General features: G+C 42.0%; 1 protein-coding gene across 2 annotated transcripts in view; it reads right to left on the bottom strand.

The window, feature by feature from the left end:
• The window catches only part of POLR3E (RNA polymerase III subunit E), a 232,323-nt gene that overhangs the window by 150,122 nt on the left and 55,364 nt on the right, over positions 1–26,837 (bottom strand). The window contains exons 2-6 of one of the 2 annotated variants that reach the window (XM_085629041.1): positions 10,290–10,375; positions 9,475–9,525; positions 7,530–7,607; positions 6,280–6,395; positions 796–878 (exon numbers count right to left, since the gene is read on the bottom strand). In XM_085629041.1, the coding sequence (XP_085485167.1) occupies positions 796–878; positions 6,280–6,395; positions 7,530–7,607; positions 9,475–9,525; positions 10,290–10,325 (364 nt within the window). In that variant the 5' untranslated portion in view covers positions 10,326–10,375. Of the gene's footprint in view, positions 1–795; positions 879–6,279; positions 6,417–7,529; positions 7,608–9,474; positions 9,526–10,289; positions 10,376–26,837 lie in introns of both variants that reach the window. The other variant, XM_085629040.1, reaches the window with a different exon arrangement.

The following is a 26,837-nucleotide window of genomic DNA, read 5'->3' on the forward strand; positions in this document are numbered from 1 at the left end:
GCAAATGTCCTAGAAATGGAAAACATAACCTTAAGACATTACAGGGGCTTGCATGCTTAAAAGTCAGTTGTCTGAATGTAGATAGTATGTTGTCACACACGTAGTTAAGGTTGTTTTGCAACATACATTTTTTTCTTCATTTTAAGTCATAAACTTACTTTAACTGTATTGTTACTGGGTGCAATTTATAAAATATATAGGTTAGGAACATTTTTACTTCGGTTGGATATCAAAAGAAAATCATGAAACTGAAATGCTACAGTGCATTGCATACTAAACTCACACTGGGTTTGACGTCACCCACAAATAACGGGCAGTTAATTGAGTCTTGAAAGTAACAGTGTACAAAAATGTTTTTTTTTTTTTTATAAATAAACGAGCATTAACTTCTTAGAATACTTTTGCACAATGTATCAAGTAGGCTCCACGTAAACCAATGCAATATTTAAAAAAAATTATCACGCTATTTGATGGCACGCATTGATGAGGATTTTGTGAAGACTAGTGTAGCCAAATCAAAATTCTGGTACGGCACTGATCAGAAGGCGGCAAGATTTCATTATGATGATGGATGTACAAAAACAAATAACTACTTCCCAGTAATGGTGATAAAAGCAAGAAAAAACGTAAAATAAATAAATAACCTTAAAATTGGCATGCACGTTCAAACGTAATCTTACAATCACCATATCGCCCTTTTATTCATGAATGTATGCGTCCGAAATCATCAGTAAACATGAGCACAATAATGAGGTCTACAAACCATGGTAATTGTAAAATAAAATACAAATTAACCTTTTCTGAAGATAGCTGCAGCATAACGGGAAGTGTTGCTTGCAGCCTGTATAGAAGAGAAGGTCTGTTTGTCCATAAGCTTCCTGCAAACAAAGAAAAATATTTATGCCTTTTTTTAAACACGATAAATTAAAAATACATGCAAAAAACCTAAACAGTTTGGAGCTTTAAACTGCAGATTAATTTGGTTTGAACACAGAAATAATGAGAAGAATCACTGGCACACCAAATAGATCTCGCCCTTTGGATCTATTGGGTTTGCCAATGCTTTTTGAGGATACTGAACAGCATTGGTTAAACTCGCAATGCTTTTTGACTATGTTGGTGTACATCAGCTGAAAAACTAAATTAATGAAAAAAAGTGAGATGATGCAGCCGCTGTTGCCGGTCACGTCAATTTGTAGGTGCACGGCTAAAATCAAATAAAGAAACCACATAAAAGGGAACATACTCCAGCAGTACTATAGCTCCTTGCAGGACCAGCTAATGGCAATGAGACCTTGTTGCTGGAAGTATCAGAAAAAGTTACAATGCTATATGCCAAGCGGTCAATGGCGAGTCCTGGCTTAGTAAGCATCAGTGTCCTCTGTGTTCTTTACCACCCGACGGTACTGCTGGACATTGAGCCCTTGAATAATGCCACTGGCACTACCTGAAGGTTTTTAATTATCTGGGTATTGGGTAAAAGACATCATGTGAAAGAACAAGGGATGCTCGAGCAGATGAATCTTTCCAAAAACAATACGAAGTGAGGACTTTGTTAAAAATGTCTAGCAATTAAAAGAGTAGGTGATTATCTAACTTCTGTTTCCTTTGTGGGTATGGATGCCTTGATGCAAAAAGAACTATTGATGGACAGAATGCAGAACAATGTCATACATTCACCCCAGTACAGAGATCTGGGCCTAAATCCATCGTTTTTTGCTCACCATGCCTTTTCCAGTTTGGACCCACCCATATGCAAATCAGTCTTGACCCTGTGCCCAATGGGAACAGTCCAGCCCGAACTGCCAGGCCAGGTCCTCCCTGGACTGGAACCAAGCATCCTAGGACTGGTTTCGGGGTTTCACCCCTCTTCAGCCAGGATAGCTTGATTCCAGTGGCATGGAGAGCACGGGACTCCCTTCTGAGCATACCCATCCCACTCAGATCTGTGACTGGGGGTGAAAGTTTTGCCAATGTGCAACATTCCGTCCATCATCTTGTGTGTTTTGCTGTTTGCCCTTTGTGGGAAGGGTATGCCCAGACGTGGGTCCTGGGCTCACTGTGCCACTGGAATCAAGCTATCCTGGCTGAAGAGGGGTGAAACCCCGAAACCGGTGCTAGGAATGCTTGATTCCGGTCCAGGGAAGACATGGCTTGGCAGTTCGGGCTGGACTGTTCCCATGAGGCACAGGGTCAAGACTGATTTGCATTTGACCATGTCTGAACTGGGGTGGCGTGGTGAGCAAAAGAACGATGGATTAAACCCAGATCTGTGACTGGGGGTGAATGTTTTGCCAATGTGCAACATTCTGTCCATCATCTTGTGTGTTTTGCTGTATGGATGACTTGAGCCTTACTGGTCTTTTTTTACTGATCCCAGAACCATGCCTCCTGCAACTTCATCCTCCAAATCAAATGCCTCGTGCATCACTTCACATGGCACAACCGCACTCTTGACTATCCAAATAACAGTCCAGTTTGTTCCAAGCAGGACGTTGTGCTAAAAATTACAAAGTTAAGTCAACATATGTTGGTTTTAGTCAGACAGAACAAGAGAATCATTGAGCTACCTGCACAGTCTTGATTTTTGGTACAATTGCTTGTCTGGTGCATTCCAGATAACCCTCTTTAAAAATCGGTGAGGTCAGCACCAACAAAGCTAGATTCTAGGCCATTGTCAGGAAAAAACATTTATCAGGTCTGAGAAGGGGTAAGCTTTAACTATGTTGAATGTCAATTAGCATCCTGAGTGTCTGACAACATTCTTGAAAGCATTTAAAAAATGTTTCTCTTACATTACTGTTTCTTGAGGATATTTCGGATTGCCTTTCAGTCCTAGGGCATACATGGATGTGTACATGGCACTGTGTAAGACTCTTAAAAGATGACATTTTGCTTTTGTTGAAACTGGCATCATTCTCCGACAACTTTCTTAGAAGCAGACCCGAGAGGGGAAATAGAATTCTTGCACTCACACACTGGTAACGTCAGCCAGAGGGGGCAAAACCAATGCCAAATCTCCCCCTTTTTAACCAAAAATGGTCAGCTAAACCTTATACAAAGAAATATGCCAAACAGATACTTTGAAAAAAGTATCACTAGCAATTTCATCTCAACTATAATGAATGATTTGCTATACCTTTCAAAAGGAGAAAAAAAACACCCCAGCTTACATAGAACATCGTGTTTCCCCTCTTGGCAACCATCTTATCAAGCTAATATTTCATTCACTTTCCACTTTCATTACAGACACAAGCATTTGTTTAGCAGATTCCAGTTTCCATAGAAGAAAACAGTGTCCTGGACATTCTATAGGTGGGTTTCTGGTAAGAACGGTTCTCGAGGCAATGTGATGGCGAAAGAGTTGGTAGACTGCCCAGAGAGAGTCCAGATTTGAGAGGACGGGTGAAACACTTTGGCTCTTTGACCGAATCCCATCAGTTTCAACTCCTTACTTTCAGTCCCAGACACGCGTACTTGCATACAGAAGCCCAGTGCTTCTAGCTCACACCAGTTGTATTCAATCTCAATTTTGGCACTTGTTACAGAACTAGTGCATTGTACACATTTATTTAAGATATCCACGAGAAAGTCAAATGTTATTGTGGTTGGACAGATCATGCACACCCAGCAAACCGCCTTGGATCACGTCTTGCTGGGATTAGGAGGTGGAACAGGCCATCTGACAGAAACTGGATGTGCTCCAGGCAGATAATGGTTTTTGGAGATAGGGACGAACTTAGGTGGCTTACACTGCAGCTAGATTCATTAGTTGTTTGTCCACCTCTAGGTTGGTGAAAGATCCTGGGTTTCGACAAATGATTACCTTAGGCTCCGCCAAATGAATGTGGTTACCACTTCCAAAACGCAAAAGCGTGCTTGCTTTTTCTGAAAGTAACTTAAAGTTACAATTGCAAATGTGTTAATTTCGAAATGCTTGTATTCCGCCAACCGTCTTTACTCGAGGGTGTGAGATTACACCCTCAGAGACTTAGCATACACAATAGTGCAGCATGGGCAGTAACTGCGGCAAACAGAAGCAGTGGTTGCCCAATTAAAAATTCATTTGCTAAGCCACATATTTTTAACGACTTGTTACGATCACTACTATCAGTGGCCAGTAAAAGATGTGTTAATCCGTTGGAATATTTGAGCCTATCCAAAGTTCTGCAGATGCAACTGATGGAGCAAGGACTCGTAGAAAAAGACTTGCTCGGACGCAATCCTCTCATTTAACTCACCAACATGTTAATAATTACGTACTGTGTAAAACTAGCACGCACCACATAAACACATGAATAAGTGAAGCTTGCATATGTGTTTGCTAATGCTAACCAACTCAAACGAATTACTAAAAATGGTGAATAACTAATCTTGATTTTGTGATCACCCCCACAACTTTGACTCCAGCGGTTTACTCAATTGTGTGTGTTTATGGGCCCAGGTAAGTATATGGTAGTAGAGTATCTGTTGTTGCTACACCGCTGGATCACAACCACAGCTCAACGCAGAAGTGGGGATACTTCAGGTAAGGATACAATTTCACCCACCAAATCAATATCCAGTAACTGGTCTCACGTTCCCTAGTTCAGAAAAGATACACACACTTTATACTCATAGTTTTCGCTAACGAGAAGCAAGTTTTTATAGTTGTTACTAACGAGAAGCAAGGCTGGCAGTAAAAGAGGCACAGTGACTGCCAGCCTTGCTTCTTGTAAGCAACAACTATAAGTATAAAGTGTGTGTTTACGCACTGCTTGAAGGTTTTCAAAACACATTTTAAAAAAAGCAACATAATTCACAATGCTGGTTATATGACCTACTACCAGGTTTGCCTTTTAATAGTACTGTAAAGTACCAGGTGTTTCCATAATATAACAGAATTTATCAACCTCAGAAGCATGAAAGGGAGTGATGGACCTGCCAGGATTAGAAACTTTGACCTGTCCGTTGAACACAGAAATCAGCAGGTAGCGCCCCACTTTTTGAGCAGTCTTTTGGCTAATATATTCACTATTCAAAGAACTCTGAGACGTTCCAAGTCCCCGGTAACACTAGCCTCATCTGCCACCTCACCCAGCCTCTTTGCTCTGTGAACTAAACTTCAAATCCCGCTCTGCTGCATCCTCTCCATTCTAGTCTCAGAAATCATTCCTTTGTCTCTATCCTCAAGCATCTTCAGCTCTATACATTGTTCATGGTCAACCTCTAACCTGGTGCTTTCCCAAAACAGTCATCTCTGCCATGACAATACCAGTTTCACAGGAAATAGAAATACAGACTAAAAAGCAACACCAACCCTTCTTCTTCAACCAGCTATCCAAGTCACTCAACGTCCCCTTTTCTGCATTTATTTCTAGGACAATGAGATCCCTCACGTGCAGATACTGACTAAGAGTCCCAGTGGACCCATCTAAAAACATTCATATGGAAGATATAGAACATCTGCTACGAAGCATCAAATCATTATAGTTTTGTTCAGGAACCCCTATTTACCATCAATAGATGTTTTAAAGGTTATTTGGTCAATAGGGCAAAAGGAATAAAAAGCTGCAGTATTAAACCACCCGAGTAGTGATCTCAAACAGAGTCTATGCTTTCAATGTGCATATGTTTACACTTCTAGGTGTGCCAGTCTCAGAATTGGCAAAGTGGTCAAAAAATGAGACTGTAACGTGGCCCAAGTGACTGGCCATGGCTGAAAACATTTGCAAGCCTTCCACCCATCACCTTTATGTTTTCCTCAGTGTAATGAACGAAGTGTAAAGGGTGTGCCCAGACAGGGCCCCCATGCTCACCGTGCCTCAAAATTCAAAATATTCCCCACATGTGAGGACTAAACTGGACAAACACAGTCTAGGGCTGCGTATGCTCTTGTTCAGAGGAAAACTGGCCTGGCAGTTCAGGCAGGACTATACTTATTGGAGCAGGAACAAGGAGGATTTGAACCCATCTCAAATGGCATAATGGGAGCTAGGAGCAAATTGATGGACAGCAATGTAAACCTGGCGACTGCCAGCAGGCGAGTCTTTTGTATACATTTAGTTGCCTCCAAACCCCCACCTAATAGATTACAAAAAAAAAACAAAAAAAAACACCTTTCCACAGAGATAGCAAACACTTTTCTTGTTATTGAGAGATCGGCCCTGTTGCCCTCTCCTCTGCAAAACATTACAATGCAAGTTTTATATACTTGAATCCCAGGCACTTAGCCCTGTCCCATGTAAAGTAAATGAACATTTACAGAGAACGTGACCAAGGAGCAGGCATGAAACTTACGTTGAATAGGTGTTGGAGTCATCAATGTTTGTGCCATCTACGTTGAGGGCAATTTGTTCACCTTTGCTGCGGCAGTAATTGGGGTTCACTGTATCAATGGCCATTTCCAGTTCAACCTGAAGTTCAAAAGACGTAACCTTAAACAAAAAACTCCACGCTTATCTTCTCACAAAAAAACAGTTGATGGATAACACTCAATTCTGTTCACAAAATATTAAATATTGGTGCTGCATACTCAAACTTAAAACTGCTTAACATACATAGCTTCTACAACCCTGCTCATAGTACTCACATTTTCCAATTCAGCAGGACGACATGAGTATCTTACACAAATTACACATACTAAAGTGTAAAAGAAGTGTTATTAGGAATTAATAAAGTTAGTTACTTTAAAAAAAGGAAATGCTACCAGACTAGTATTTGTTTAGAGTCGCATGTTTTGCAGGCCCCTGGTCAATAGTAGTGGCTTGATCCTAATCACGACAAAATTCATAGAAAGCAACCTACTGAGGTTTACAGAGGATGTGGGAGTACGCCAAGTGTAAGGACTTCAAAAGGGGCCTCAGCATCTGCCTCAATTTAACTGGGTTTTCAAATAGTCTTGTTCAGCTACCAGTTCTGATCCGCCCATTTGTCCAAAGCACACCTCTTCATCAGGATGTGGCAAGAATGAATAGATTAGACACTGCTGCTGGGTTTCTCGAACCTTCTCCCATAAACGCTTCCTCCGTCCCCTTTGCCCAGATATGGCTATTGCCAGGGCTTCATTAGAGGCGGTGGTTAAAGTTGGAGCCCACTGTCACTCATTTTTGGGGATACCCAGAGAAGGTGGAGAGGTATTTATGTGTCATCTGAGAAGGAGCCAATGAGCTTAGGTAAACCAATTTGCTATATATAATTCAAAGTCACATAATTTCAACCGATAAATTCAAATGCAAAAAAAAAAAAAAAGCCCAATCGCATTTACATCGATACAAACCAAAAGGGACAAACATTTCAAACAAGACTGAAAAATAGAAAACATTATATTCCATGATTTGTGAATGTTAATCATCGGAATGAAGATTTAATGTAAAAAATGTCCATGCCACCAGCCAATGAAGTGACTTTTAAACAGTCATCGTGTTCAATATCAGGAATGATTACAAGTTCAATGCATAAGTCTAGTATTCTTCAATTAATTTCCAAATACTAAATAAGTTGCATTTTTCTAGATGATGCTTCACACAGGAATAAAATGTTGATCCAACCTTTTGCTGCTTTGGTTTTATCTTTCCTGATAAATGAGTCATGTCATTATAGGTCATGGCTGCTGGTCGAATAGGATACTAAAAGAGAAAATGAAACTTCACATTAATATGTTACAGTTACATAAGGAATTAACACTTTATGCATTACAGAAATAAGTGAAATGTCAATGTAAGTGCCCTGAATAAAATACACATTTATCAAAACAAGTGGAATTCGTATTTACAAAATGTATTAAACTTAGGGGCTGATTACAATGGCGGAAGGCCCGCCACTGCCAGCCGTGTGGTGGCAAGCCCTCTGCCATCGAACGACGATTCTCCACCCGCTGAATTATGATGGCGGGGGGAGGGGGGGGGGGGGGGGGGGGATGATCTGGACTGTGGCGGGAACAAAGACTACCGTCCGCCAAATTAAGCCGCCGCCTGTAGCCAGCCTTTCCATGGCTGCGAAACCGCCATGGAAAGGCTGGTGGGGATTGGTTTCGGGGGCCCATTGCGGGCCCTCATTGTGTTGGGGGGGGGGGTGGGGGGGATCTGAGGTGTTGGTGCACTGGAGGGGTACCCATGGTACCCCCCTACATTTCACTGCAATAAGTGGCAGGCACTGCGTGGTGCCTGCCACCTAGTGCAGTGAAAAGCACAACATGCATTTTTGGCATTGCGGCGAGTACTGCAGCCAGCAGCACCCGCCACAATGTTCAAGTGTAGGGCGGTCGCATCGTAATTTGGAGTGCGGACCGCCACATGACTGGCGGGCGGTCCCAATCCCCACTACGATGGCAGGCGGACTCAAGTCCGCCCACCATCGTAATCAGCCCCTTAGTGTTCATTTGCCGCATTTATAAGTGCCTTCTATCCTCCCCCCGCCTCCTGTGCTCAGTGTGCGTAAGAAACTAGGATGATTTTTTACAGATTTTTCTTAAGCAGTAATGCAGAACCACCTAGTTAATCTAACATTGAAAATGTTTTAAACTAAGACTCAAGGATCTAAGCAGGTCATTTAAGATTTGATCACAGTTAAGAAAGAGCACATTCTTTTAGGAGTTTGACATCCACAGCAATCTGCAATTTAAAGAGATTTGGAGGATGACATCAGAACAAAGAGGACGTAGACCTGCCATTACAAAAAATGTAAGCCTAAGTGCGCAGTGTATCTGACTTGTCTGAACTATTGAAAAGATACAGGCAGTTAAAAACAAAGTACACACTTTTACTTACAAACCCAGAAGCATTTAAAAAACTGGCTTCATCACAATGCCTGGACCAGAAATCAGTCTTAAACATAGGTGAACACCACCCTACCCATATCCATTGGGAATTCAGGAAAACGCATATGATCAGAATAATCCCACTGCGTGAAAGTTCACGACTATGCTGCTGCTGTGACTGGCATGCTTGGAATACTCTTACGTAAATATGTGAAGCTCAGGTATTGTGTGCCTTCAAGTTAAATTCTGTCTGGCATTTGCAAAGGTTTTAAATATATTAAAATGGAATGACATTTTCAGACTATACAGTACCACATTCAAACCTTGCCAGGACAAAGTGGTAGGCAAGCCACTCTTTCCTTGTGTACAGACAGGTAGGGAGTATAATGTTTTTTTAATTGTGCATCAACTGATTTATGAATCGTGGAAGTTTTGCCTCACTTTTCTTGTGCATTCAAGACTGCATTAGGTTTGAGCCCACTACTGCGGAGTTTTGTTTCAATGCAACAAAAATCAGCAAAATATCTGTTATGTGAGCAACAAATATATAATTTGTGACTGAGGTTTAGTGTAACAACATTTTCAGTTCAGAAGAAAAGAGCCATTAAGGCCAACTGAGATTTCAGTTATTATTTACAAAAATACCAACATTTTTGGAAGTTGGTTGAAGTTCTTGTATTCAAGTTGTAGCTACCATCTGAGGGGGTCTTTTAAAAAGCTCGAACTTTAGCACTCACCTGAAAAAGGAAAAGCTTCTCCGACAAGCTTTTGGCCAAATATACATCAATCTAGAAGAAAGGCAAATGTGTTAAAACACTGAAAAAAGTAATAAATACAACCCTTTTCAGAGAAGTACGCCATATTTTCTAGTCCCTTGCATAATCATGAAAGAGCAGAGAAGCAGCCTAGCACAGTAGATTATGGGGTAATGGGGGATATGTAGCAAAGAGCCATCCAGCCTAGGATCCCTTTTTCATCCGCGACTGAAGTTCTATTAGGTTGAAGCATGCAGGATTAAAGTGAATTCTTGCATACAATTTAGAAGCTTGGCAGGGTCCTTAATCGAACAAGCATACTTCTTCACTGAGATTACTGAAGAATCGAAGTTTAATTGACATAAAGTTGGTTTATACATATTTGTCCTATGTAGAACAGCTACCTCCAGCCAAACCCCCATATGGATGCAATCAATTAAAAGGATAGTCAATAATTGGTATTACTGTTAATCTATATAGCAGTTGATGTCTACTGATAGAAGACGGACACTGAAAGACTGGAAATCAATTGGTTAAAGCTAGAATTAAATACTGGATACTTGAAAAGGGTGTACTAACCACTGCGTGAATAGACATGGGTATCAGCGACATTAATTAAGACTATATGTATGGGCGACATTGTTAATTAAGACTGTATGGGGCCCTTCAATTTATTTTTATGTGTTTTTACAAGGAAAGTGCAAGGCAATAGGATCCAAGTGCAAGATGAGTCTGGGAGTAACAAAAGTGCCCTGTTTAAACATGGAGGCAGCACATCAGAAAGTTTTTGCTCTCACTTCTTGTATAATTGGGTCATCCTCCTCCTCCGCCATGCTAGGCTTTAGTGGGAAACGTCTTAACTTCACACGGCCCCTTCAGAACACTAAAACACAATAAAGAAGACCAATTCAATTTTAGTGATCCACTGTAATATTACACTAGGAAACATTTTTGTTGCTACCCCTAAATTTGAAATGCACACACACACACACACACACACACACACACACACACACACAATAGATAAGGTGGCTCCTTTCTTCATGGTAAATGAAGAGAGAGAACTTTTGGGTACCCCATGACTAATTTACAACACAGGCGACACCACCTCCAACAAACAACCTTTCAGCATGTCAAATTTGATGCACATTAGTCCAAGTAATAGAAATGTATAAGGGTGTGGTCTCAAATGGAAGCTCTTTTCAAAACAGTAGACTCACCATTGACATCTTTCGGTTTGAACAAGAACATAAAAATTAAAAAAAGGATTACTAAAAGTTCACGTTTTACATGATTATTGTTCCAGGCTTCATGCTGAGACTTTTCTAGGGTTTGTTAAATTTGTTTCCACCCGTTTGAGTTATTACAAAATAGTAAATAAATAGAAAAGAAAAGTCCAATACACATAAGCAAGTGTTGCAAATGTTTACTACAAACAAGTAACCTTTCACAACCAATCAGACCTACTCCAATGTTCATAATCATCAAACTAAACACATCAGCAAACTCAGCAAGGGCAAGCATGGCACCGTGGCTAGTCAAGCATATCCCTCTTATGGTTCCAACTGTGTAAACAAACCCACACACACCTAATCCAATGTACCCAAGCAACAAACTAAGCACTTTAACAAACTCAGCAGGCCCAGACACCACATACAGGTCACAATCCAGGATAGGCTTCAAAACCCATTTTTCTTTACAAGTCGTAAGCATCAACGAAGTCCCATCAAACCAAACTAACAGTTTTGTACAAGAAAGAGTCAAAAATTCTTAAAGTCTTAATATAAATTTTATTATTAACGTTAATAAATAAAATTGACCTCCACGTGAAGCAATATATGGGATTCGTTAGTCGGCATATAAATAAGACATAGCTACCTCTACTGAACACATCACATTGTGGGGGTATTACAGTTCACTGGTATGGTTGGTACCTCTACCAGCAACAATGTATTTTTAATATTAAAGTAATTTATTTATTAAAATAGTGCTTCACGCTACACTCCTGTCACTCCTAAGCACTGTAAATAGGATGCTGCAACTGACCTCTGAAAGATGGATGGATGAGTAAACCAGTCTTCAGAATTGGGACCCGCAGATCACAGCAGATGTCTGCAGTAAATGTTAACTAGTCACCGACTCATTTTGTTAGCTTAGAAGGAAGCCTGCAATGCGCCAGCTGATGCCAGGAGGTGAATTAACATTCAGAGACTTCATTTCTTGACAGAATACTTTAAAAACAGCAGTATTGATCTCCATGTTTTGCGGAAAAAGGAAAATGGTGAGGCCCACAACCGTATCAGGTTACTCATCCAGCTAATTGAGAAAATACATCATAAATATGCATTTGGCTTCCACTTCAGAGAAAAATATTTTATGTTGTGAGCAGAATATTATAATACGATGAATGATCTGTTTATGGTCTATGGGCACAGTAATTAATTTGGAAAGCCCAAGAAGATTTATGAATTTTACTAAACTTAGTTATTTCAAGAGCTCAAATGATATTTTATGTAAACATGGGGTAAGTATGGCGAACTGTACATTATAAGGGAATTCTTCAAGCCACTGAACAATATAGAAGCATGAGACCACAAGCTGAGTATTTTAGACGGTCATGGAACTCCTCAGTGAGTTGTGAAATACTGTAATATGTAAAATTGGGGCCGGTATTAATGCGTATAAGATGGTGTTTCAGTACACCGCTAGTTGTACCAAAGCTGCTTTTTATATTTGTCCATTCTGGGACTCTGAATTTTGTTCTTAGTTTAGAATACCAGGCTTCAAGATGCAAGGAAAAGCAAAAATCAAGGCCAGGATGCACTGGTCATGCATGATAAGGGACATCTGAGAGAAGTGTGTCCAATTTCAAACTGTTTTTCTCCCAGGCCTCCGATATGGTCTGGCAGCAGCATTGATTTCCCTCAGTTCCTTTGGGGTTACTCAAGTGCCTTTTTAGATCTCGCCTAGTCAGCACATGCGTCGTCTCTTTGAGACATGCGGTCTTCAGTCTATGGGCTAAAACTTGCCTCCAACTTTTAGACCCCACCTCCAACTTTTGAATGGCTTTTGTCAGTGTCCTTTAAAAAAACGTTGCTTCCAATTGAATAATGGATTTTTCTTGTCCCACCTTTCCTCAATTGTTCACTCCCATGGAGTATTGCCAGAGCGCTTGTCCGCTTCCACTTCAGTCATTGACTTTCATGTATATGGCACTTTTTAGGTCTCGCCTAGCTATTGCGTTTATGCAATCGCTATGCGAGACTCTAGTAAAGGGGCATTTCAAAGTGCTCCCAAAAGTGGATTGCATGGCGAGCACGCGCACAATCACGTGCGTCGTGCCGCCATGCAATCCGTTTGGGGAAGCGCTTCAGCCCACTGGCGCCCTCGGCATCATACTTCAAAGGGTCCGCTCCCTTGCCTGGAATGCGCTCCCCCTCCCCCACCAAGCGCACGCGCCACGCTCCGCCGGGCTTGTCTTGTTTCAGTGACAAGGATGTGGCGTCTTTAGAGCAACCTTCGTAACCTCTCAGCACTCGTTTAAGTGGAATCACTCGGGCCATATTCCTGATGCTCTTTTCAGAAGCAATTACTTCCATGCCATTTCTATAGACATTCATAGTGTGCCGGAGAGATCTTGATTATCCGCCCCCGTCGCTTTCTGCCCGCTTCCTCCCCCCTGTGCGCCCGGAAGACCAGGCTTTCCGAAATGGAGTATTAAACAAATAGGTTGTCAGTGGCGCGTTGGTGCTTTGAGGGGAGCGCTACGCCGCCAGTGTCATGCAAAGCTCGACGCCACGCGCCTCTTCCACATAGCGCCTCTTTACTGTCAATCAAGGCGTGGCTCAACTAATTACCAAAAATTGGGTGAGTCACAAAAGAAGCCACTAAAACTGCACATGTGCGATTTTGTGCACGAGTAAACAGTGCGAACTCAATTTTTTTTTTGTTCCAGATTTATATGGCACGTACTCGACACGAAGGTATTGATTGGAGCGCTTTACATGAGCACCAGTTACGTTACACATGACGCATTCAGTTTTTTTGGGGGATAGGCCCAGGATCACAGGATGTGGAGTCGACCCCGAGGCTTGGTTTCCCAGGTCCAAAGTCGGCATCTCCAGCCGTGAGAGAGACCACATCCTCTCTCCGAATCTCAATCCTTACATACAAACTTACAAGTTTGTTAACACACCCCCTACAAAATAATACACATAAGAAACATCAAATTAAGCAATACTGGTTATATACACACTAGAACATTGCTATATTCCATTGGAAAGGACACAAAGCTCACAATACGAGCCCTGCACAGGGCCACTGGAAAGATGGGAGCACGTTTCCTGCCCAAAAATGGCGCTTAAAAAGCCCTTGCCGATTAATCCATCATCTGCTGCATTATTTGCAGATTTCAACACAACATTGTTTCTAACTCAAATACAACTAAAGTTACAAATATATATATATATATATACCAGTATAAAGAAGCGAAAACGCACTCTCAAAGGTCAGTCGTTTTTAATTAACAATCGCTACGCGTTTCGACACAACTCGTGTCTTGGTCACACGATTTTTGCTAGGTTCACAAACGTACATATAGGTATATGTAAACATAAAAGAGGTGCTAACATATTGCTCACATTAAGCAGTATATTCGGCCGCCATTTCTAAACAGGTTTGAAGCCTCACACGTTTGAATGAATATGTACATGTTCCCTTGCTAGAGCAGTTTAGACTGTACATCAACTTAATAATCAACATTACTAAACTGTAAATTATAGTAATGCACAAACATGTTCACAAAAAGTTGTACACAAAAAATTGAGTTTGTGCAAAATCATGTTAGCAGAGTCACGTTCCGAGTTTGCTATACACCAAGCTGTTGGTGCAGGCTGGAGGATATTTCAACCAACTTTATCGATTGCATGTTGCCACTCACGGACAATTACTCGTGACCAGGGTTACTGAAGCCATGTGAACTATACTATATATGCGTTAAGCGGACTAGTGCCGCATTCGTTAATGTTAACGTGTTGGCATGCATATATATTGTTCTCAGACTACGAACTCAATTTATGAACTAGTGCCCCATATTCGAAATACACCCGTAAAAACTGAATGCATAGCTCAAATACCAAATGGCAAATAAAAGCTAGGAGCAGTTAGCACATCCAAATTACAACCACTTGGTGGTTAGCGTAAAACAAAGTCCCAACAGTGCATGCTACAAAACAGTGGAAAAAACTGGATATATGAAAAATATGAAAAAATGTGCAGTTCTTATCTCAAGGATAGTGGGGTGTCATCCTCGTGAAGAAAAGGGTAGGGAACCTGTGCCGTGTCGTTGAGAAGTGAATGGTCCCTTCCTTTCCTCCTGGATGGTGAAAAGAACATAGGTTAAAATTACAAACAGCTCTAAATTATTGAACAATTCACATAAATGTACTAGCACATTACTTGATTTGGCATACATTAGGAGGATATTCAAGACAGATAAAAGACAGATAAAATCACTGGACATTATTCAAGGTTCAGTCATCGTGCAAATGTGTTGCCAGTTCCTCGTCCATATAGTGCCCCCTTGGAAACTTAGTTTCTAGCTCCATTATCCATTTAGATTCTCTCTTCCTCAGGGCTAACTCTCTGTTACCTCCCCTTTTGGAAACCTGCACCTGTTCTATGGCGAAGTACTTTAAAAGAGAGTTATTGGACTGGTGTATATCCTGGAAATGTCGTGCAATGGGATAGTTCTGGTCCTTGTTGGTTATGGCTCTAAGGTGTTCCTGTATCCGCTTTTTCACCATACAAGTTGTACTCCCAACATACCAGAGTCTGCACGGACATTCCAGAATATACACTACATAGTTTGTACTACATGTAAGGAACTGTGGGATAGTTTTATTCTGTCTTGATCCCGTAATCTTGAATTCCTTCACCATGTGGCTAAATTTGCAGGCTTTGCAATGGCCGCATGGATAGAAACCTTTGAGATTAAATCGGTTCCTATTAGGTATTTCTGTGATGTCCCCTCTGACCAAAATGTCTTTCAAATTTCTCCCTCTCCTGTATGTTATCAGGGGTCTATCACTGATGGTCCCACCAATGATAGAATCTGATTTCAAGATTCTCCAATTGTCAGCCAGCATTTTCTGGACCTGTTTGGATTTGTGATTAAATGTAGTTATCACCCTTGTTGGTATTTCATCTTGGTCCTTCCTGGTAGAGTAGTCTAAGGCTTGGGGTCTGCTGATTTTACTGATCTTATTTTTGGCATTATTCAATACCCATTCCGGGTACCCTCTCTCCCTGAATCTGCCTAGTACGATACCCAGTTCCTTCTGGAAAACTTCCTCCGTGCTACAATTTCTCCGTGCCCTGAATACCTCCCCAAAGGGGATGCTCCATTTAAGTGGCTCTGGATGAGCACTGTGGGCATGGAGCAAGCTATTCCCGGAAGTTTCCTTCCGGTGTAGGCTTGAAACCATTTTACCATCCTGTATTGTGATGACGGTATCTAGGAATTCAATTTTATTACTACTTATGTTTGAAGTAAGATGTATGTTGTAGCAGCTGTTGTTGAGTTTACTAATGAATTTCCTAGCTTCCTCTTCATTGCCCTTCCAAATGACGAAGAGATCGTCAATGTATCTCAACCACACCAGGACTTTACCAAAGTCTGAGTCCATGTCACTGTTGGCGCGGAGCTCCTCCTCCCACTTACCCAGGAAGAGGTTCGCAAAACTAGGTGCGAAGCACGTTCCCATGGCCGTGCCGCGGACCTGTTTGTATAGTTCACCATTGAATAGGAAGATATTATTGTTCAGACATAGACTCATCATGTCAGCTAACATGTTGGTGTGTTCAAGATAGCAGATGTTTCTTGCCTTGAGAAAGTAAAGACATGCTTCAATGCCCTGGGTGTGATCAATGATGGTATATAATGAGCTCACATCCAGGGCAATGAGTAGATATTCTTCTGCCCATACGATGTCTGAGATTTTATTAAGAAAGTCTTTGGTGTCCCGAATATGTGAGGGTAACTGGGTGACATACTCCCTTAGAAAAAAGTCAACGTATTTAGATACGTTCTCGTTTACATTACCTAATGACGATACTATAGGTCTCCCTGGTGGTACCTGTGGATCTTTATGTATTTTAGGGAGTAAATACAAAATAGGTAGTTTGGGGAAATCTTTTTTAAGAAAACAGTATTCCTGCCATGTGATGAGTCCCTCTTTTTGCCAGTTAGCTAGTTTTTCCCATGTGTCGCTTATGCTGCAGTTATAAGCATCAGTGGTACATCTACAATAAAAGTTCACATCAGATAGTTGTTTCAGTGCTTCATCGATGTACATACGTTTGTCCCACAAGACGATATTACCTCCTTTATCTGAGGGTCTAATTACCATACTACTGTCTTGTGCTAGAGATAGGATAAAGGTCCTTTGTTGATTGGAAAGATTAGAGTCTAAGTTCTGGCGTGTACCCATTCTATGTTTATGTTTTATCATTTCCTTCGTCACCACTTCATGAAAGGTGTCTATTGAGTCATGTGGCAGAGTCGGAAAGAAAATAGATCTGGGCTTGAAAGTAGTGCAAGCTGCCTTATGTGTACTAACACCCTCTAGATCTCCTACATTCTGAGTACCTCCAGTGCCCAATACAGGCTCTGCTAGATCATACATTGTTTCAAGGACATCCGCATCACCAACATTGAGGTTCGGTTGAGACCAGATATCGGATTGTTGATCATCACTTTCAGGTGGTCTGGCGTTTCGTAAACTATGCCATTTTTTTAATTTAAGTTTCCTTATAAACTTAAAAATATCCACTCTAGTGTTTGCATAGTTATACAATTCAGTGGGACAGTAAGTCAAACCTAGGCATAGCGTGGTTTTTTCCATGGGTGTGAGAAGTCTTGAGGATAAATTAATGATTGTTCTATTTACCATTTCCTCATCCATGATTAGTACATTTTCCTTTGGCCTCCTCTTTTGGTTCCCATGAGTGCCTTGCTTGTTTCTCCTTTGTCGGAGCCTGAGTCTCCTCTGCTTGGACCGCCCCTGCCTCTTCCTCTTCCTCGTCCTTGCCCCCGGCCGCGACCCCGTCCTCTCCTCGGAGTGGTCGGTTGGGCATCTTCCTTTTGTCGCCTTGTTCTCATGACACGAAATTCGTCTAAAAAAGACGCAGGTTTGCTTGATATTTCCACCTCAGAGGAAGTGCTTGCTGTGGTATCTGAAAGTTCTGTGTCTGAATCTTCTGTTGGTGGTGTTTCAGTTACTGCTTCCACAGTTTCGGATATGTTTCCTTGGTTGTCCTTTTGCTTATAGAGATGGTCGTATTTTTGGCTATACGTTAAGATGCGACCACTCTCATAGTCGGCACAATCTCTATGCAGCTTTCTCTGTTTTCGTGATTTAATGTCCTCTTTATATCTCGAGCCTATTCACAAGATCTTCTTTGAATTTTTTAATCTCATCCTGGTCGGTACTTTTTTTGAAGTCCTCATTGATCACTTCCAATTCCTTAATTATTTCCTCCCTGTCCTCCCATGCGTATTTAATGAGGATCAGAAGCATGTTCTTAGAACTTAGGGCCGAATTATTTGCCCAGTCTTCGAGCATCCGTGGGTTACGTGCTTCGTGTGACGGGGTAGTATATATACGCAAACCTCGTGGTACCATCTCCTTATCAACATAGTCTTGAAGTGAGACTGCCTCCCACCATTTCGATGCTTCCTGTTTCTTTAACTTCTCATACCTCCGCATTTTAGTATTCAACGTATTTACATCCGGTTTATTAGTAGGGGCTCCAGATTGGCTTCCTTTGCCTGGAGCTCTTGCAAACAAAGTTTGTGCTTCTCTACGTCTTTCACTGTCACTCTCCATAATCAGAATCAATTTTTTCCAAATGGAGCATACACTCCGTGTCTTTAGTCTGCGCTTAGGGAACCAGCGGACAAACAGAACATATAGTGTCTGTTACACCATCCAATTTAATTAATAATGATAGACCTCCCCGCTATACGTAAGCGGTTCCTGATGCCTTGGGGTATAATGTTGCCCGAATCTTATGGGAGTTAGGAATGGCCCTGCCTGCTTCCATTATTATGGTACAGTACAATCCAAGTTCTCTGGAGGCAAGTACCGGGCCCCCTCGCATCCGCGTTAGGAGGGTAAACACTCGTGCACGAAGTGCCCGCCTGCCACCCTCCCCCGCAACGCACTCCGGGACCCGGCTTACCTCCTGTACAAGCAGGCTCACGTTCTCCTCCCGATTCGTCTGTCCAAATAGCCTCCACGTATCCCCAAAGGCCGGCGAGTGATCCCTCCGTTTGAAATCAATAACAGTCGGGTCCTTCCGGGATCCAAGCCCTCGTCAGGTGGTGCGCTGTCCGGCGAACCCACTGCCGGATAATCCAAATACCAGTATAAAGAAGCGAAAACGCACTCTCAAAGGTCAGTCGTTTTTAATTAACAATCGCTACGCGTTTCGACACAACTCGTGTCTTGGTCACACGATTTTTTCTAGGTTCACAAACGTACATATAGGTATATGTAAACATAAAAGAGGTGCTAACATATTGCTCACATTAAGCAGTATATTCGGCCGCCATTTCTAAACAGGTTTGAAGCCTCACACGTTTGAATGAATATGTACATGTTGCCTTGCTAGAGCAGTTTAGACTGTACATCAACTTAATAAGCAACATTACTAAACTGTAAATTATAGTAATGCACAAACATGTTCACAAAAAGTTGTACACAAAAAATTGAGTTTGTGCAAAATCATGTTAGCAGAGTCACGTTCCGAGTTTGCTATACACCAAGCTGTTGGTGCAGGCTGGAGGATATTTCAACCAACTTTATCGATTGCATGTTGCCACTCACGGACAATTACTCGTGACCAGGGTTACTGAAGCCATGTGAACTATACTATATATGCGTTAAGCGGACTAGTGCCGCATTCGTTAATGTTAACGTGTTGGCATGCATATATATTGTTCTCAGACTACGAACTCAATTTATGAATTGTCAGAGGACTCATAAATTGAGTATAGTATAGTTCACATGGCTTCAGTAACCCTGGTCACGAGTAATTGTCCGTGAGTGGCAACATGCAATCGATAAAGTTGGTTGAAATATCCTCCAGCCTGCACTAACAGCTTGGTGTATAGCAAACTCGGAACGTGACTCTGCTAACATGATTTTGCACAAACTCAATTTTTTGTGTACAACTTTTTGTGAACATGTTTGTGCATTATTATAATTTACAGTTTAGTAATGTTGATTATTAAGTTGATGTACAGTCTAAACTGCTCTAGCAAGGGAACATGTACATATTCATTCAAACGTGTGAGGCTTCAAACCTGTTTAGAAATGGCGGCCGAATATACTGCTTAATGTGAGCAATAGGTTAGCACCTCTTTTATGTTTACATATACCTATATGTACGTTTGTGAACCTAGCAAAAATCGTGTGACCAAGACACGAGTTGTGTCGAAACGCGTAGCGATTGTTAATTAAAAACGACTGACCTTTGAGAGTGCGTTTTCGCTTCTTTATACTGGTATTTGGATTATCCGGCAGTGGGTTCGCCGGACAGCGCACCACCTGACGAGGGCTTGGATCCCGGAAGGACCCGACTGTTATTGATTTCAAACGGAGGGATCACTCGCCGGCCTTTGGGGATACGTGGAGGCTATTTGGACAGACTAATCGGGAGGAGAACGTGAGCCTGCTTGTACAGGAGGTAAGCCGGGTCCCGGAGTGCGTTGCGGGGGGAGGGTGGCAGGCGGGCACTTCGTGCACGAGTGTTTACCCTCCTAACGCGGATGCGAGGGGGCCCGGTACTTGCCTCCAGAGAACTTGGATTGTACTGTACAATAATAACGGAAGAAGGCAGGGCCATTCCTAACTCCCACAAGATTCGGGCAACATTATACCCCAAGGCATCAGGAACCGCTTACGTATAGCGGGGAGGTCTATCATTATTAATTAAATTGGATGGTGTAACAGACACTATATGTTCTGTTTGTCCGCTGGTTCCCTAAGCGTAGACTAAAGACACGGAGTGTATGCTACATTTGGAAAAAATTGATTCTGATTATGGAGAGTGACAGTGAAAGACGTAGAGAAGCACAAACTTTGTTTGCAAGAGCTCCAGGCAAAGGAAGCCAATCTGGAGCCCCTACTAATAAACCGGATGTAAATACGTTGAATACTAAAATGCGGAGGTATGAGAAGTTAAAGAAACAGGAAGCATCGAAATGGTGGGAGGCAGTCTCACTTCAAGACTATGTTGATAAGGAGATGGTACCACGAGGTTTGCGTATATATACTACCCCGTCACACGAAGCACGTAACCCACGGATGCTCGAAGACTGGGCAAATAATTCGGCCCTAAGTTCTAAGAACATGCTTCTGATCCTCATTAAATACGCATGGGAGGACAGGGAGGAAATAATTAAGGAATTGGAAGTGATCAATGAGGACTTCAAAAAAAGTACCGACCAGGATGAGATTAAAAAATTCAAAGAAGATCTTGTGAATAGGCTCAAGAGATATGAAGAGGACATTAAATCACGAAAACAGAGAAAGCTGCATAGAGATTGTGCCGACTATGAGAGTGGTCGCATCTTAACGTATAGCCAAAAATACGACCATCTCTATAAGCAAAAGGACAACCAAGGAAACATATCCGAAACTGTGGAAGCAGTAACTGAAACACCACCAACAGAAGATTCAGACACAGAACTTTCAGATACCACAGCAAGCACTTCCTCTGAGGTGGAAATATCAAGCAAACCCGCGTCTTTTTTAGACGAATTTCGTGTCATGAGAACAAGGCGACAAAAGGAAGATGCCCAACCGACCACTCCGAGGAGAGGACGGGGTCGCGGCCGGGGGCAAGGACGAGGAAGAGGAAGAGGCAGGGGCGGTCCAAGCAGAGGAGACTCAGGCTCCGACAAAGGAGAAACAAGCAAGGCACTCATGGGAACCAAAAGAGGAGGCCAAAGGAAAATGTACTAATCATGGATGAGGAAATGGTAAATAGAACAATCATTAATTTATCCTCAAGACCTCACACCCATGGAAAAAACCACGCTATGCCTAGGTTTGACTTACTGTCCCACTGAATTGTATAACTATGCAAACACTAGAGTGGATATTTTTAAGTTTATAAGGAAACTTAAATTAAAAAAATGGCATAGTTTACGAAACGCCAGACCACCTGAAAGTGATGATCAACAATCCGATATCTGGTCTCAACCGAACCTCAATGTTGGTGATGCGGATGTCCTTGAAACAATGTATGATCTAGCAGAGCCTGTATTGGGCACTGGAGGTACTCAGAATGTAGGAGATCTAGAGGGTGTTAGTACACATAAGGCAGCTTGCACTACTTTCAAGCCCAGATCTATTTTCTTTCCGACTCTGCCACATGACTCAATAGACACCTTTCATGAAGTGATGACGAAGGAAATGATAAAACATAAACATAGAATGGGTACACGCCAGAACTTAGACTCTAATCTTTCCAATCAACAAAGGACCTTTATCCTATCTCTAGCACAAGACAGTAGTATGGTAATTAGACCCTCAGATAAAGGAGGTAATATCGTCTTGTGGGACAAACGTATGTACATCGATGAAGCACTGAAACAACTATCTGATGTGAACTTTTATTGTAGATGTACCACTGATGCTTATAACTGCAGCATAAGCGACACATGGGAAAAACTAGCTAACTGGCAAAAAGAGGGACTCATCACATGGCAGGAATACTGTTTTCTTAAAAAAGATTTCCCCAAACTACCTATTTTGTATTTACTCCCTAAAATACATAAAGATCCACAGGTACCACCAGGGAGACCTATAGTATCGTCATTAGGTAATGTCAACGAGAACGTATCTAAATACGTTGACTTTTTTCTAAGGGAGTATGTCACCCAGTTACCCTCACATATTAGGGACACCAAAGACTTTCTTAATAAAATCTCAGACATCGTATGGGCAGAAGAATATCTACTCATTGCCCTGGATGTGAGCTCATTATATACCATCATTGATCACACCCAGGGCATTGAAGCATGTCTTTACTTTCTCAAGGCAAGAAACATCTGCTATCTTGAACACACCAACATGTTAGCTGACATGATGAGTCTATGTCTGAACAATAATATCTTCCTATTCAATGGTGAACTATACAAACAGGTCCGCGGCACGGCCATGGGAACGTGCTTCGCACCTAGTTTTGCGAACCTCTTCCTGGGTAAGTGGGAGGAGGAGCTCCGCGCCAACAGTGACATGGACTCAGACTTTGGTAAAGTCCTGGTGTGGTTGAGATACATTGACGATCTCTTCGTCATTTGGAAGGGCAATGAAGAGGAAGCTAGGAAATTCATTAGTAAACTCAACAACAGCTGCTACAACATACATCTTACTTCAAACATAAGTAGTAATAAAATTGAATTCCTAGATACCGTCATCACAATACAGGATGGTAAAATGGTTTCAAGCCTACACCGGAAGGAAACTTCCGGGAATAGCTTGCTCCATGCCCACAGTGCTCATCCAGAGCCACTTAAATGGAGCATCCCCTTTGGGGAGGTATTAAGGGCACGGAGAAATTGTAGCACGGAGGAAGATTTCCAGAAGGAACTGGGTATCGTACTAGGCAGATTCAGGGAGAGAGGGTACCCGGAATGGGTATTGAATAATGCCAAAAATAAGATCAGTAAAATCAGCAGACCACAAGCCTTAGACTACTCTACCAGGAAGGACCAAGATGAAATACCAACAAGGGTGATAACTACATTTAATCACGAATCCAAACAGGTCCAGAAAATGCTGGCTGACAATTGGAGAATCTTGAAATCAGATTCTATCATTGGTGGGACCATCAGTGATAGACCCCTGATAACATACAGGAGAGGGAGAAATTTGAAAGACATTTTGGTCAGAGGGGACATCACAGAAATACCTAATAGGAACCGATTTAATCTCAAAGGTTTCTATCCATGCGGCCATTGCAAAGCCTGCAAATTTAGCCACATGGTGAAGGAATTCAAGATTACGGGATCAAGACAGAATAAAACTATCCCACAGTTCCTTACATGTAGTACAAACTATGTAGTGTATATTCTGGAATGTCCGTGCAGACTCTGGTATGTTGGGAGTACAACTTGTATGGTGAAAAAGCGGATACAGGAACACCTTAGAGCCATAACCAACAAGGACCAGAACTATCCCATTGCACGACATTTCCAGGATGTACACCAGTCCAATAACTCTCTTTTAAAGTACTTCGCCATAGAACAGGTGCAGGTTTCCAAAAGGGGAGGTAACAGAGAGTTAGCCCTGAGGAAGAGAGAATCTAAATGGATAATGGAGCTAGAAACTAAGTTTCCAGGGGGGCACAATATGGACGAGGAACTGGCAACACATTTGCACGATGACTGAACCTTGAATCATGTCCAGTGATTTTATCTGTCTTTTATCTGTCTTGAATATCCTCCTAATGTATGCCAAATCAAGTAATGTGCTAGTACATTTATGTGAATTGTTCAATAATTTAGAGCTGTTTGTAATTTTAACCTATGTTCTTTTCACCATCCAGGAGGAAAGGAAGGGACCATTCACTTCTCAACGACACGGCACAGGTTCCCTACCCTTTTCTTCACGAGGATGACACCCCACTATCCTTGAGATAAGAACTGCACATTTTTTCATATTTTTCATATATCCAGTTTTTTCCACTGTTTTGTAGCATGCACTGTTGTGACTTTGTTTTACGCTAACCACCAAGTGGTTGTAATTTGGATGTGCTAACTGCTCCTAGCTTTTATTTGCCATTTGAGCTATGCATTCAGTTTTTACGGGTGTATTTCGAATATGGGGCACTAGTCCTCTGACAATTCATAAATTGAGTTCGTAGTCTGAGAACAATATATATGCATGCCAACACGTTAACATTAACGAATGCGGCACTAGTCCGCTTAACGCATATATAGTATAGTTCACATGGCTTCAGTAACCCTGGTCACGAGTAATTGTCCGTGAGTGGCAACATGCAATCGATAAAGTTGGTTGAAATATCCTCCAGCCTGCACCAACAGCTTGGTGTATAGCAAACTCGGAATGTGACTCTGCTAACATGATTTTGCACAAACTCAATTTTTTGTGTACAACTTTTTGTGAACATGTTTGTGCATTACTATAATTTACAGTTTAGTAATGTTGATTATTAAGTTGATGTACAGTCTAAACTGCTCTAGCAAGGGAACATGTACATATTCATTCAAACGTGTGAGGCTTCAAACCTGTTTAGAAATGGCGGCCGAATATACTGCTTAATGTGAGCAATATGTTAGCACCTCTTTTATGTTTACATACACCTATATGTACGTTTGTGAACCTAGCAAAAATCGTGTGACCAAGACACGAGTTGTGTCGAAACGCGTAGCGATTCTTAATTAAAAACGACTGACCTTTGAGAGTGCGTTTTCGCTTCTTTATACTGGTATTTGGATTATCCGGCAGTGGGTTCGCCGGACAGCGCACCACCTGACGAGGGCTTGGATCCCGGAAGGACCCGACTGTTATTGATATATATATATATATATATATATATATATATATATATATATATATATATTCTATAAAGAATCACCATTTGCAAAGGTTAACTGGTCACCTTATAGCAGCTTATTGCTGTATCAAGGTGTTAAACATGTACTAATGAGGTGAAATGTTTGCCGGGGCAGTGTTAATGTGTTAAAATGAAAGACTAGACAATATTACTGCTACAGAATGTGCCACATAATTTGCCATTGGGTGTAAAATGTAGTCAACCCTGCGGCGTTATTGTGCTCTGTTGCAGTGGTTGTTACATGCAAACATGGGGGAACCAAGGGGAAAGCAGAAGCATTGAGCCAGCCCATCAAACACAGGGTCATAGTATGGTATGGTATGAATAGATCTCGCAAAGATCATGGCAGGTCGTATGACTCCTATACACGAATAAGAAAAGGTTTAAATTCCATATATACCACACCTGTAAATTCACTCAATAATGTTCAAGAAGCACCTAATGAAATAACATACTAAACATAACAAGCATTGGCATAGCCAATAGGTCTCGCCTTTGGGACCTTACAAGTGATTAACCATGCAACAGTTAATGTTGTTGCACCAAGGATATTGTGCTGCAGAATTAAATACTTATAAGGTCCCAAAAGCGAGACCTATTGGCTATGCCAATGCTTGTTTTCTATTTAGAACGAGCACTTCTGCAGCTGGGTGCCGGAATTTGAGTGTGCCTTTTATTCAGCGAAAACAGTGAGCCTGCACCAGCCATCGAATCAAAGTGCGGTGTGAAATCACTCTGCCGCCCCCCAGCGAGAGATGGGTTGTTCCGCCACGCGGCCGCAGTGGTGTATGTGCTTTTAGCTAATCAGCTTGGATCTGAGCAGTCCCAGCATCAGTACACGGCGTACTTCACACTTGCGGAGGCATACATTGGCTTTGTGTATACCTGAATCAACTACTTGGCCGTACCAGCCCGCAGCGGTAGGCGCGGTGTGTTAATATTTTAATTCTGTCTTTCTTGGCTTGAGTACACGAGAATGTAGTTGTGTACGTGTATGTAAATAAACTTTAATTAATGGCCTGGTTTTGGAGCCCTCACTGTTTGGAAAAAAATATGAAGCATGGTGCCAATTAACTTCTCCTAAAGGTAACTTTGTTAGCTTTTTTTTTTTTTTAAGGCACGGGGAGAGCCTTCGCCGAGGCTCGAACCTGGTTTCCCAGTTCCAAAGTCGGCAGCTCTAGATGTGCATCACATCCTGTCTCCAAGAGGATAATAATTTTTTGGGGCTTTTATCTAGGTTTCCCTCTCTGTCACCCTCCCAGCGCACCCACCCTTGAGCCTTTCCTCCCTTTTGTTCCCTGTTTATATGATGCACATTGCCAGGGTTCTGCGCTACACAGCACACCAGAGATTGCAGAGGTGAGGCTGGCCCGCCTCCATGGCACTGATTTCAATGGTCACTGAAGGATGAAAGGCTAAGACAACGGGGGCGTGGCTTGGAGCCCAACGAAGATGGCGGCGCCGTGTTGAGGCTCCCGGACTGAAGCGGGGAAGCAGCGCCCATTTCTTCCCATTGCGCCTCGTTTGTGGAGGAATATGCGGGGGAACTGATGCCTATAAGGTTGCTGCACAAGCAGGATGTCATCTTGGTAATCTTCACTTCTTTATCGGCAATGTGAGCGCATCGGCGAAATCGCGCTATTCCGGCCGCCATTTTCTTTTTGGTTTCCGTTTTTTCTTGCTGTGGCTGA

The sequence above is a fragment of the Triturus cristatus genome, chromosome 10 (assembly GCF_964204655.1).
Source record: "Triturus cristatus chromosome 10, aTriCri1.1, whole genome shotgun sequence".
NCBI lineage: Eukaryota > Metazoa > Chordata > Amphibia > Caudata > Salamandridae > Triturus > Triturus cristatus.